At 34.5% G+C, this 14,782-nt stretch overlaps 1 protein-coding gene across 1 annotated transcript in view; it reads right to left on the bottom strand.

Moving 5' to 3' along the window:
• The window catches only part of LOC129223358 (flotillin-2-like), a 29,334-nt gene extending 15,201 nt beyond the window's left edge, over positions 1-14,133 (bottom strand). Inside the window, exons 1-3 of the mRNA XM_054857937.1 lie at positions 13,704-14,133; positions 8,196-8,277; positions 5,826-6,040 (exon numbers count right to left, since the gene is read on the bottom strand). Of these exons, the coding sequence (XP_054713912.1) occupies positions 5,826-6,040; positions 8,196-8,277; positions 13,704-13,752 (346 nt within the window). The 5' untranslated portion in view covers positions 13,753-14,133. The remainder of the gene's footprint in view (positions 1-5,825; positions 6,041-8,195; positions 8,278-13,703) is intronic.
• Between the last annotated feature and the right edge of the window lie 649 nt (positions 14,134-14,782).

Genomic DNA, 14,782 nt, shown 5'->3' with positions numbered 1-14,782 from the left:
TAATATAAATGATAAATACTTCTTTTAAATTTTAACCTTGAAGTTAAGAGTAGCGTTCCCGTTATGCGTTTTTCAAAGGGCGCGGCGCCCTGCCCCTTTTCTTTAAAGAGCTGATGCGCCCTGCCCTCTTTAGACCCGAAGAAACGCGCCCTGCCCCTGCAGTAGAATTTTAATGATGCGCCCTGCCCTTTTACTGGTGTACAAACAATTTATATTTACGATATCCGAAGGGGAGAAAGGAGGAAACGATGTCCGAAAGGAAGATTCAAAATCATGACGTCAGCGCTTTCGCTCCCCATCGAACGTCGATGGAAGGAGGGAGGGGGAGGGGCGGGAACTGACCGACCCAGCGCGAATTTGCGGTCCGATCTCTGCCTACGCTTTTCTGAGACTGCTATTCTGATTTTTTCCGTCATGCCTTCTATGAATCGCAAACGGGAAGATGCAAGAACAAAGGAAGGAGCATTCTGTAAGAAAATAGTAGATATGGTCAAAGTAAGTGCAAGAATTTTTTTTTACTTTAATTTTTAATACTATCTTAGGATCGACATCGCTTCAATTAGTGTCGAAAATCGGAGCAGCCACGTGCTGTTATAAAGTAGAAATTGAATTACAATATTTCCTCTTTAACATACCTGAAATTATCATTCTACAAAATAAAATAAAGAAAGGGGAAAAAAATGTTTCATAAATGAACTTAAGATTTAAAAAGTAAAATAGAAAAAGGAACTAGTTTGCGCAAGAAGTGCGAACCTTGGTGATGCGAAAGTATTTTATTGCAATTTGTTGTGATCATCATTTTTTAAAATTTTAATTGTGTCCCAAACGAAACAAATAGTATGAGTAATTTCTTTTTTTTTTCTTTTCATTATAATCGTGAATGAAAGTTGATTTTTGCTTTCTTCGTTTGTTGAGCACATTTGCTGCAACAATCTTTCAACATCTGCTTTTGGACAATTTTCCATATTCCAAATTAGTGAACAAAATTAAAGGTATTTATCGAGAATTCAGAGTTAAATTTAATTTTTAAAGTATGAGTTTCATTTGCAGCAATCTTTGAACACGTGCTTTTGATTGCATGTGGCAAAAACGCGTGCAGTATTTTAGCACTCTGTATTCAGTTGCTTTTCCTTAGGCGTTGACCAATGGCGTAGCCGGGGTTTAATTTAGGAGGAGCTACAAGCGGTTCGCACATCGGGACAACTCAATCTCACTTCTCAAAACTCCTTGCCCCTCCACTTTTTTAATTTCAAAACTACAGATCGATCGAAAAATAATACTGTTGAGGAATTCATATGTTTAACAAAAGTAAAATTGACTTAATAAGTGTGTATTTTATATTTCTCATTGAAAGGGTACATCGCGGCGATTTTTTTTAAATTTATTGCTTTATAATATTGCACTGTTTCTTTCCCCACAATCGTTTTCAGGAAAATATTTATTAAATGAAATATTTGCAACCAATCGCATTTATATCGTAATATCATTCATGTCGTGAATAAAGGGCGTGAATCAGTGATGGGAGATCGCCAAGATCTCCCCAAAAGGTCCTTATTCATCAAATCTAAATCATAACATTTGATTTTTCTTTTCCTTTTTTGGATGATTTTCTTCTAATTAAGTATAATGTAAGTATGGTATAAGTGCATCGTTCAAGAAATTTCATTCGGTTAAATTAGAATCCCCACCCTCTCCTGAAAATGTAAGTTTCAGCCCCCCTTCTATAACCATTTGATTTATTTATTTACGCTGCTTTATTTCACTTTCATTTTTAATTACACATGCATAATTCTAGCACAGCGCTGTAAGCCACGGGGAAGCTCTTTATACTATCGCTATTTTTCAAAATTAGTCTCTTTATGTCTCTATTTGAAAATTTCGTGTATTTTCGATCTTTTCCCTATTTCTTAATCACATGTGACTCTTGTTTTTCTCTCTCTCCTTTTTATTTTTCTGCAATCTTTACGCGCACGCCGAAGTTCATCGGCAACGGAGTGTACGCATGACGTCATCTTCGTGGAATCTGGTGATGGGGTTTTCCCCTATTCAAGTGAAGTCCTAATAAAACGCTCTTTTTGGGCTACGGAGACAGTCTCCCGAACAATAATCGAAATTCTAATTGCGACGATCTTTGATGAGCGTAGGAGAAGGTGTTAAGTCCAACCGTTCCTTTTTTTTTTTTTTTTTTTAAATAAAGCTGAATACAGCCTTTTTTTTTTCTGATACAATTGTGCGACTTAGTTGTCCTGAAAGGTTATTAGCCCAAAGTGGAAGAATTTGGGGGATTGTTAGTATCGAAAATGGGGCGGAGGGGGGGGATTTTTGGGATACAAATATGCAAGGAGGAGTGGATGCAATTTTGTGATACAATTATGAGAATTAGTTTTTCTAGATGGTATTGGCCCAAAGAGAAAGAATTCGGAAGTTGCCAGTCTCAAAAGTGATCCAGGGGGGAGTGGGGGAAATTTTTGTAATACAATAATGGGAGAGGGGGGATATTTGTTGTACAATTATGGGAGTTATTTTTTTCTGAAAGATATTGGCCCAAGGACAAAGAATTTGGATGTTACCAGTCTTAAAAATGGTGCAGGAGGGCATGGGGGGGGGGTTATGATGCAATTATGCAGGGAGGAGTGGGGGCGATTTTTGTGATGCAATTATGGGAGTTAAGTTTTTCTGAAAGTCATTGGCCCAAAGAGAAAGAATTGGATGTCGCCAGTCTCAAAAATGGTGGTGGGGAAGAGGAGGAGGTTGCGATACAACAATACAGAGGCGGGAGGCAATTTTCGTGATACATTTATGGAAGCTAGTTTTTCTGAAAGGTATTGACCCAAAGAGTTGTTGAACTATGCACGATTTTTGCAGACAGATTATGTAGTTGTCGATGAAAGCTTTTCGCAGACAGCTACAAAACTTTTTGCCACTGGGGCTGTTGGAGATACTCCCAAAATGTTTTTGAAACAGCTGTCTTAAAAAATCTCTTAGCAAAAGCATTCACTGTGAACAAAATTTATATTTCAGTTTGCAATGATATCATGATGTAAACCAAAGCATGAAGACCTCAATTATTTTCATTCATTTGTTCAAAACCGTTAACATTCAGCAATAACTTTCTGAAAACACGGTAATAGTGCATAATTCCTTAATGCTGCATGCGTCGCATGTCATGCTTAACATTACCATGTTAGTGTAATCGTATAGCCATCTTTTAATCTCTGCTTTGGGTTTACGAACCTTTTTATTTTCGCACTTTAGTGTACAATACTATGCATATTGAACTAAAATACAAAAATATTTTTCGCATATTTATTTTTGTTTCTTTTATTGATTGGCTATTTGTATAAAGCACAGTAATAAAAGGTGAACTTCAGCAGGGTGCCCCCTGGGGGGGGGGGGTTCATAGCGCAGATTGAGCCACGCCATTGAAATTTTTTAAGTGGGGTTGTTTGAGGGCATTTTTCTTTTTTTTTGGGGGGGGGACTGTTTATTTTGAGTGGAAGGTCTTTGCGATAATTAGGGAGGGGTGAGCCCTTGCGGGGGGGGGGGGGGAACGATTTGGAAAACGGGGGATGTAGTAAGTATCTTGTAAATAAATTTGGTTATTTTGGAACAGTTTATATTTGGTAAATAGAATTAAAACTGAGAAATTTTTCTTCATTTTTTACGTCCGACACCATAGAATTGCCCAGAACGTCCTTTTAAAGAAAATGTAACAATCTCTGCTTACATCTTGAGAGTTACTTAGTGTCATAAAAATGAATTATTGATGGATGTACCACATCTATAAAACAACTTTCATAAAACTTAAGTGATGTTCCTATTGATGTTATGCATAAGGGAATCAGCTATCAATATTTTCCAAGACAATTTGATTAGACCAGATCACTAGATATATAATTTTAATCTGAATTTGAAAATTATGAGTATATTTCTGTGAGTTTCTTCCTTTTAATTTCATGACTGTAATACACATAGTTAGTACATGGTTTAATATGTCACAAAAGTGTCTTCAGGATCACTCCAAACCCGATTGTTTAGGAAGAAGAAATTCGCAATTTACTCAACTTAAATTTGACCCAATTATTAAATACGACCATGCACTCATACCTAGATCTAATAGGGGGTCATTAAGTGTTGTTTAAAAAGAAAAAAAAAGTATGTTGCATTATTGTCAACAAATTTGCTGAATCGGAAATTTTTAGAAGCTCACGTTCTTCTTTTTTGGCCGAGCGGGGGGGGGGGGTCTTCCTGATTTTGGAGGGGTATGTATCCTTGCTCTTGGGGGGGCACCCCTTGTGTTGACTTCCTACTGGGTCATCCCCGAGTGCCTTTTTACTTCCTAAAAAGTGCCCCTTTTTAAATCGAAAATGCCCTCTCTGAGAAATTTACCCTGCCCCTTTTTGAAAAAAATGTGAACACTAGTTAAGAGTAATAGAAATATTCAGATATTAATTAAAATTATTAATGAAAACAACTGAATCAGATACTCTGTTATATTCATACTAAATAATGCGAATGAATAAACAAATTAAAATGAAAAAAAAAAACTACTATGGTTTGAACCATATATGTACACTTCTGAGGTGGAGTAGAAGTAGTATTTACTGCTTATTTTATCTGTGTATTGTAAATTTAAAAAATCATATCCATTCTTAACCATTTCAATTTACACTCAATAGAAAACTTCAAAACGAAACGGACCTTGTAAGCAGTATGCTCTTTCTATCATCATAACAATTAATACTCAGTTTTGATGTCATCATGCCTTTTTCCCCCTTAAAATATTAAACATCGACATCAAAAAATCATGAAATGCAAAACATCGAAGTTAATCTTTTCTGACCTGAATTTTTAATTTTCTTCACCACTAGTAGTAAAAAACAATATGTATAAAATTTAAATTAAAGGGGGAAAAAAACAAGTTTTCTAATATGCATGCATATGTATCTGTACTTAGACAAATGCACATTTCAGATTGGAAATCCCTTTATTTATTTGGTATTAGTAGAAAATAGCGATTCACGCTCAAAGCTTATTGTACTGATGGGAAACACATTCAGTTATTTCAATTGGACTCGCGACAGAAAGGGTATTAAAAATATTACTGACCCTAGTACGTCTATGGTAAAAATATATTGATGTTTTAAAAAAAATATTCAAATAAAACTTTTACCGAAAAAAATATCGCGGAAGATCTAAAAGAGCATTGAAACTTTTCAGTGTTCTTATGACAAGACGAATGCGGAGGAATAGCCGGAAGTAACTTACACCAACATCTGCCTTGGCGCGCTAGGAACTATGGGAGTTTTAGCATGCCCCATGGCACTGAAACAGATATTAATATTTTTAAAAGATTTTTAAGTCATGCAAATTGCCACCTCTAGAGCTAAATTGAATTTCATGTTAAATTCCGAACTGTGGTTTTGCATATCCAGCATTGGTACACGCTCTAAGTTGTTATTATTTCTTTTTAGCATTGAAGCAGTGAATTTTATGACGTTGAAACAGATAGTCATACTTTTAAAAATATGTTTCAATTTCAAAATTTGCCGCCCTAGGTGGCCGCCTAGGTCACCTACCCCAAAAGCCGAGCCTGATCACCACATATAATTTTGGAAGCCATACACCTCAGCTAAGAGCTCATTTTTATTATGTTTAATTATCATTTTATAGGAACACTAAAATAATGTTCACAAAAAAATCTGCAAGCTAAATATGAATTTAGCACCGACTAATGTTCAAAGAAATAGAAAAGCATATTTCATAAAATGACTATACATACAATGCTTCAAAAAAATAAATAAATAAACAAAAATACACTTTACCAAGAATGGCTCGCAAGTGACCCTCTAGTGTTTGCAAAATTACAGATTCAACATGATGAACCTTTTTCCCGAGAAACTGTTCAGCAGCTGTAGACAAAAACTCTTTTTCTGTCATCACTTTACACTGAGCTACTCCAGTGACTGTAAGAGGGACGCCTTGAGCAGTTTCAACATGTTCACAACGAGGAGTTAGTGTCATGACTTCTAAAGATAATCTGTGACAAAACATTAATTAAGTTAGGTTACTTTAATAAATGCGAATTGAGTTCATGTATTTACAGAAATATAAATTAAAAGTAATTACTTGAGTAATTTGTCCATCATTCCAAAATAAGTGTTTAAAAGATAATGAGATTTAATGTGAACATTTAAAACATAAATTACGCATAGTGTATAACTTAGGTATTTTTAAGAATGCACTGCCCCCTGCCCATTTAAAGATAAGGTTTGAAGGGCTCTGCCCTCTTTCCTATATTTCTCAATGTGTTCTCGGTTCCCCTTTGAAGTTTTCACAAAACTTCATCATAAAAGAAAATTGAAGATTCACACGACATAAAGCAAAGCAAAATTAAAGATTCATAGCTTTGAAACTTAACTTCCTCATTTATCTCATCCACTAGAATTCAATTTGAATTATATAGTGGAACCCCACCATTTATAAGACACTCTATTTGTACTATTCATTATTCGTCCAACTTGTTCAAGTAAAAAATTCAACTTGTCATTTGTACACTTCTCCATGATTCAGACAATGAAACTTATAGGAGTTGATTGAAGACCACAGAAATGAGCTGACACCTGAAGAACTCCAAGAACTGCAAAGTGCAAGAAATGGTTGAACTTTCTTCAGCTAAGAAGGAAAGTAGTAAGAGAAACATTTCAAGCACAGAAATTAAAGACCTGCATCATCACAGGGAGAAAATGGCATCATAACAATGATGTGGTTAACAGGTTCATCAACTTGTTCAACAACGTTATTGATCATTTTAGAAAATTTCTGAAAAATCCTCCGAAACATTGGATAGTTTCTTTTCAAAAAGAACTCCAAGATTCCTCGAGGGCAAAAAAAGAGACAGAAGAAATAAACACTTGAAAGAAAGGAAATACTTGAAGTGTTGTTACCTGATGTTTCTATGGAAGGTAACTTTTTTTTCAAACATTCCTTTTCTCCTTTCCACATTTTACTCATGCCATCAGCTCACCTCAGTACAAACAAAGTATAGTTGAACTTCAATTCATGCATTTCATGTACAGTACTGTGTAAAGCAGTGGTTCCCAACCTTTTTATTTGTGTGGCCCACCACTTTTGTAGAAAATACAATTGAGCCCACTAACTACTATATATTACTTGCACAGCCAAAATTTACTTTGAGGTGGGAGGGGGGGCATCTGCTCATAACTGTCCTTCAGTGCAAATATTATACCGTATTAGGATTGACAGTGCGCTATAAACAAGAGTTCCGGAGATGTTAATCCCCTTCTCCCCCATGCTGCACCACTAATATAGATATACTGTATAAGAACAATTTTGAAAATAATTTTTAAGGAAGAAAATTGCATTGCATTCACTTAGCTGGCCACTCAAAAACAAGTCATCAAAGTTACCGCTCCATGGGATTTTTGACGCTGTTTTTCCCCTACAAGGGAGTTGATATATTTTTTACATTTCTTAGGGGAAATTTCCTAAGAAATATAAAAAATCTGAATCTTAAAGTTCCTTTTTGGTTACGAGCCAGGGAGAACTTTTAAGTGACAGTACATTTAATGAAAGAATTTTCACAAAAAAACGGAAATTGAGATCTCAAGATCTATCTTGGTTCAGATTATTGACCAGTGTTCATGGCCCATGGGTTAAGATAAGAACCGCTGGTCTACAGTGTTTATTGTTTTTCATAGGTTTAAAAAAGTAATCATCTGTAGTCTCGAATGGATTAATCCAATTTACTTTATGTCATATGTAAGAAAAGATTTGCCATTCATACAAATTGCTGTTCAAACTGTCTTCTGGAACAAATTGCATATGAATAGTGAGGCTTTACTGTAAATCTGAATTTTTTCAGTTTAGTTTGGGTTTTGTGCATGTAGTATACAAAACAATAAAAAAGAAGCAACAATGAAAACAATGAAAAAGCGATTTTTCTACTGTGAAATCTCTATTAAACACTGCTTTTTTATCTGAAAAACCCTACCTTCTTTTTAGTCTGGGAGAAACACTAACACATGTGTACAAAAATGCATTAGAGAAGCTTTTAAGAGTGTTAAATAAATTATACCAAATAACATATAAAACACAATTATTTTGTTGATTTTTATTTTTTAGATTCATTAAAAAGTATTTATTGTGGATAAAACAAAAAATATTCATTCTACCTCTGAACATCTGTGACAAGCCACCATGCCCATGCCCAGCCTCCAACAACAGTTCGCTTATCCAAAGATCCGCAACATCCACCTAAAGGAGAAAACCTTTATATAATTTTAATTTAAAATTGTGTATTAGTTTCAGCTTGTAGATATTTTCAAAAAGTAGGAAATTTTAAGATAATTAAAATAGGAATAAAATATCAAGATTATCAGATGGATTCCTTTTCAAGCAATACTTATCAATAAAATTGTGAGATCAGTTTTTGTAGTTTTTACAACAATCATAAATTTCCGCTTCAAAGTCATTAAGAGCGAACATAAAAGGTTTAATACATAATACATAGCAGAAAATTACAGGAGACTATAGAATCAGAATAAGAGAAGGTTGACAAAAGGAGTTCCAAGCATAACAGAGGGGATCAAACACACATATTGCTTTAAAAGAATACATAAATCTTTCTGAGACAAAAAAAACAGAAAAAATTCTTTTTTAAAGAACAATGTTTAGTAAACTGACCTAAAACTGAAACATTCTCATTTATGCTATATAATTTAATAAAATGTGTATATAACAAATGGACAAAAAATGTCAATGTAATTTGACAAGTACTATAACTTATGCAAAAGTCTATGCATGGGAGCTCTTTAAAAAAACTTGGCATTTTTTTCTAAATCAAAATATTTCAAAGTATTAATAATCCATAGAAATGTTTAAATCAAAACCTTATTTAATATGAATATAAAAAGTGTAACAAAGAGGACATGAGATGTAACAGAGGGGGTTAATACAGAATTAGCACTGACCAGACGAGTGATCGAAGCAATGGTTCCGCTCAACTCGAAGGCAAGGCAGGTATATTCAGTAAGTTACCGCCCAATAGCCAGGGCTAAGGCAGAAATACATGAAATACACTGCCAGCTCAGTCAATTCCTATTTTCGGTTCAAGAAGGAATACTATTAACGTTTCATAATTAATTACTAATGCATTTCTTTTTTTAATTCCACTTTTATGAGATGGTGCATGGGAGGAGGGAGAGGGGACCCCATCCCTAAAGTTTACCAGGGACATTAGAGTCCATAGGTACGCCACTGGCAAATAGCTCTGATAGTGAGTGGTCTGATTTGACGAGAGTCAGAGGATCTGAAACCAAACTGTACAGTAAATCTCTTTCTAATTGTGCACTAAGTTTGAGTTTTAAAAAAAAAAAATCATGCGTAATAAGTAGGCAGTGCTGGTCAAGATTTTGCGCAGTTTAAATTACTGTTACACTAGCTTTGTTCAAAAGGCCTCTTTCCATGAAAATTCTGATAAATGATAAGAAAGTAAAAAAGTTAGATTTCAAACATGCTATTATAAGATATTATTTGAAGCCTTTTGCTTTACAAAGGGTTACATATCATTAGAATGGTTTGCAATGGCCCACAAAAAACTGAAACTAAAATCTTTACAAAATATAACCAATTAGACACTCAGGCCCTTCATTTCGACTTTTTCCAGCTTAAAGGTAAGCAGACCTTCAAATTTTTTTAAAAATCTGCAAAAAAACACTATTTTTCTCGAGTCTTATATTGAGGCCACCAGCAAAAATGTCAAGTTGAAAGCTAGTTGAGTACCACATTGAAGCCAGCATATGTTTTCAATTTTATTTGCTGTTTTTTCAATATTATCGATTAGGAGATTCTTAAAATTGACGATCAACATGTGTCACTCATCAAAAAAAGTGTAATAATACAAAACTTGTTTTAAAAATATCAAAATTGGCTGCACACTTTGAAATTTTCTGTGAAAGGGGTTTGTGCATTCCGTGGGCAAGAAATGCAAATTTTAATTGAAAACAGCAAAAAGCCATGCCCACTTGCATGAAAAAACCATTGATTTTTCAAAGACAAAGGGAGGGCAGGCAAGTTTTACGACTCAAAATTTAAATTTATACATCATTGGATTTTTTCGTAATCATTTTGGATTTTCTGAACCCCCAAGGAGGTCCCCATACACCACATTTTGATGAAAAATAACTTATGTGAATTCCTGAGCATCAAAGGACCTGTCTGCAAAATTTTTGCAGAAATCTGACGTAAACTGGATTTGCATAAGGAAAACTTCCGTGGTGTGTTCTCGCCCTCCCCCCCCCCCTCCTTTTTCCTATTGGGTAGGCGAAAAACTCCCTATGAAAACCCCTAAGCATCAAAGAATCGCTGATCCAATTTTGGCAAAGATCCAGAGAAAAATGTGGATTTGTAAAAGGAAACCCCCGGAAGGAGCGGGGGAGGGTCCGATTGCGAACAAAAACTGCTCTATATGTAAATTTTTGAGTAACAAGGGACCTCTATGCAAAATTTTATAAAAATCTGACGTAGACTGGATTTGCATAAGAAAAACCTCTGTGGTGTGTTTTTGTCCCCCCCCCCCTCTCTCATAGGTAGGCGAAAAACTACTTATGAAAATTCCTACGCAGGGTTGGTAAAAAAAAAAAACGTTTTTTTTTTGGTTTAAACCGTTTTTTTTTTTTTTTTTGGTTTAAATACTATTTGCGAGAAAAACAATTTTCGGAAGGTAATTAAGGTTCCATGTAATTAACAGTTATTCAATAGTCACATTATACCTAATTTCTTGATTAATTAAAGAGATAAGAACAAAATCTTGTAACTAAATTAAATAATTAAAATAGCTTTCTGCGGGAAAATATTGATTGAAATGTTTGACTTGATTAACATATTAGTATGCTTGTATATATAGACCCTTTATGATACGAAATACTTCAAGAAGTGGTTGTGATGCGGGTTAAGATAAAATATAATGAAGATCCAAGAAAAAAACTTTATAAAACCAACATAATATGAATAATTATCGAATAAAGGTAAAAGTTATACTTTTAACTTGCCCTTCCATGTCACGACCAGTTTTTACACTTAGCTCTTAATCCTTTTCTGGCTTCATTTTTGATTTCATTAAATGAAAGCCAGATTAGGTCTTTTTTTCTACCAGAATTAGATTCTTTTTAAAACAATATGAGTAAGTAACTTTTGTAAACTGCACAGGTTAGCTAAGGCAAAGCAAATACCAAAATCCCAATTCTAATGAACAAAAGGGGGGGGGGGACTAAGAATTATCTGCACCCAATAGTCATAAAGCAGCATAGGTGTATAGCCAATCAAAATCTTTTGAGCACACAGAATCCAAAAAAAAAAAACACCAATGGAGAGTGTAGTTTATATGTGGAGATTTATATATTTCTCATTCAATTTTTACACATACATTTGCATTTTGTTCTGGGATTTTAAAAATTTGTCTTCTAATCTTCCTACATTATAATATAAAGAACTATTATGTATCATAATATGAAGTATAAACTTTTTTTTTAAAATTTGATTCAAAAAATATTTGTGTTCACCTGCAGAACAAATTTTAATTTTTAGGTGCAAACAATTAAGTTAAACTGTTGATTACCTTACAAGTCAAAGTTAAAATTCCAGGAAAGTGCAAATAAATGAGCAAAAATGTCACACCCCTGCAACAGGAGTGAGCAATATAATGGATTGCATCTACAATAAAAGATTCAATCCTTAGTAAATCTTAACTAATCACGCAAATTAAGCATAATGATGGAAGTTGACTGAAATCTGCTTTATGGCACATATATGAAATAAAAAATATATTAATATTTTTTTTTTCGATTAAAGCTTGTAATACATTTTGAAGAAGCAATTTCGCAATTTTAGTATTTATCTCTGCAACTTAGCTAGGAACTTAGCATAAATGGAATTTTACATTTTTCAATATTTGTGGGGAAATCAATGTAATGTATCAATGTGGGATAAAATGGATTTTTTTTTTTTTTTTTTGGCTTTTTTTTAAAAAAAAACATTTTTTAAAAAAAACGCATGGTTTAAAAAAAAAAACAATTGGTTTAAACCATGGTTTAAACCAACGTCGTTTAAACCAAACAACCCTGTTCCTAAGCATCAAAGAACTGCTGTGCCAAATTCGGCAAAGATCCGACGAAAACTGTGGATTCGGAAAAGGAAACCCTCAGTGGGAGGGGGTTCCAATTGTGAATGAAAACTGCCCAATGTGAATTCTTGAGCATCAAAGGACCTCTCTGCCAAATTTGGCAAAAATCTGACATAAACTGAATTTGCATTAAGAAAATCATTATTTTTTAAATTAAAATATAGAATGCATTTACAACTATGTTTTTTTTAACAATGCACACATATTTTAATATTGATTTTAAAAATGCAATTAATTTTTCTTCAACCGAACCAATGCAAAATCAATTATCTCATCAATGTCATTATTTCACAAGCAATTTAACCGAAAAAACGAATACGAAAAATTATTCACTTTTTCAATTCTTGTATATGATGATGACTCTTAAACTAAAGTCAAAAAATATCATACAAAAGAGCCGAAATAAACTACCGACGTAACGTAAAACAATAAGTATGCTCGGATTCACTTTGCTATAATAATTACGGCTTGAAATCCATGAATGTGTAGAACTTACATAAAACCTTATTTTCGCGCATTCATCGCAGAAGTTCTGTCGGTCGGAAATTCGCAGATGTACGTAATTATTCATCTGACCCAACGAGATTCTATTTTGTATTCTATCTGAGTATCTGAATGCAAGGAGTGAATTCTCTTATGGCAACCCTGTTGGCTTTGAACACGGTGTGGCGCTGCTTTCCAGGTCCACAAAATGCTTGTATAGCAGCAAATTTGCGAGATACAATTTTTTTTGTTCTGCAAAGCATGAAAATATACGAAAACTTTGCTCGTGATCAGGTCAACGAAAAATGGCAAAAAAATCCGTAAAACTTCTAGGAAATCTGTAGAAATTGGCAGGCATGATCCACTCATCAAGCCCAAATATCAATGAATATGTATTTTTAAGTCGTTATTTCAATTAGTTCTTAATTAAGTACGGTTCTTCGATATATATGACAGATTGAAATCTGAATATTGTTACTGCGGTAATAAATATATATCCATACATTACGATGCATCAGTACTGTACTGTCTGTCTTTCACGAGAAAAGCTCTCGCCGTCATGTCTGACCCCGTCGACTGCCATAGAAATGGACTTCGTTAGCAGGAAGGCTTTTTGGCGCCATTTCGCTACTCGTGTGCTTGCCTTTGTGCAGTCGTACAGGTTTTTCCAACACTAAGCTTCCCTTGTAAAATCGAGACGTGCCTCGTTGCTATAGCAGTAGACAGGCGCAGACATTTCGGCAGTAGCTTTTTTGGTGATGGACGGACAGCATATCACCCACACAATGCTGCTCAGTTTTAATCCAAATAGGTTAAAATTTCTTTGAAAATAAATTTTGTTGAAAAAAAACTTCTTTTGTAGTTTTCATTTAAAAAAAACATTTAAACTTAAATTTAATTTTGACAAGTGAGAATGTGCACAAAAGGGGGCGTGTCCTTTCATAAAAAAGTATTTTTCGTGCACGTTCCAGAAAGTTTCAAGAAGAATCAAACAAAACACTTAAAACAAAACACTCACCAGAAACTATCAAAGCTTCATTTGGTCCTACGGTATAAATATTGCCCATGTTTTACGCTTTTACACAAAGGCACTTCTCTAAGGCTATTTCAAATGCGTAAGCGAAAGTAACTGCAAATTGTTAGAACATAAGACACTTAAATTACAAATTTTAAAAGCATACGCTATTCAAAGCTCGTAGATACGAGAAAAAATTGCAAATTACTAAACGTCACATTAAAAAAATAAAGTTTTAGCTCCTTGACGACGCCCGCCCGAAAAATAATTAAGAAATAAGAGTTGCAATAACAAGCACCTTAACATTTTCACACAAAAACAACTGATGTGCTTCAATGTTAACTGTTTATTTGCAATTCTTTTTTTTATTTTATTTTTTTTTAATGCGGAAAAAAAAAATTAGATATTATTTTGCTTAGAAAGAGGCTCTGGGTCCCAAACAAATATATCTTCACTTCACTTCACTTCGTTTATTGAAGTTCCTTTGCTCCTTCCCTCCACATCAGTGAGAGAATTTTATGAGGATAGAGAAATCGGATCTACCATTGTCAGCAGAAGCGCAATTTCTTATACATGTTAACGAATAAGGTAGCTTAAAATACTGTAATACATCTTTGATTGTTGTAATACATCTTCCAATAATGCTTTTATTTACAAAGCTTACATTCGGCGAACTAGAGTCCCTATAGGGACTCTAGGCGAACTTGACTGGTAGCTACCGGTTGGTTGATTATGTGACAGCTAGAGTCCCTATATGAAGTGACAGCTAATGATCACTTGCTTCAATCAACCAATCAAAAGCTTAAAACGGTAACCCGTTGATCATAGAACGCTGTTGCTAGTAATCGGTTAGTCACCGGTCGACCTTGAGGTCGTCAAACGCAACCAAAGGGTTAATTCGAAAACAAGGACTGTGGTGCCACCGCTAGAGTTCGGAAACGCTTGCGGTGGAACCGGTGACGTCACCTAACCGAGTTCGGAAACGCTGCGGTCGCTCTGTGGCAGTCGACCTGGTAGCAACCTGTCGCACCGCCGTCTCGACGCGGTTAGCAAGATCACAATGTGTGTGTTGGCCCAAAGTG

The sequence above is a fragment of the Uloborus diversus genome, chromosome 1 (assembly GCF_026930045.1).
Source record: "Uloborus diversus isolate 005 chromosome 1, Udiv.v.3.1, whole genome shotgun sequence".
NCBI lineage: Eukaryota > Metazoa > Arthropoda > Arachnida > Araneae > Uloboridae > Uloborus > Uloborus diversus.
This window is presented reverse-complemented; position numbering and strand designations above follow the sequence as displayed.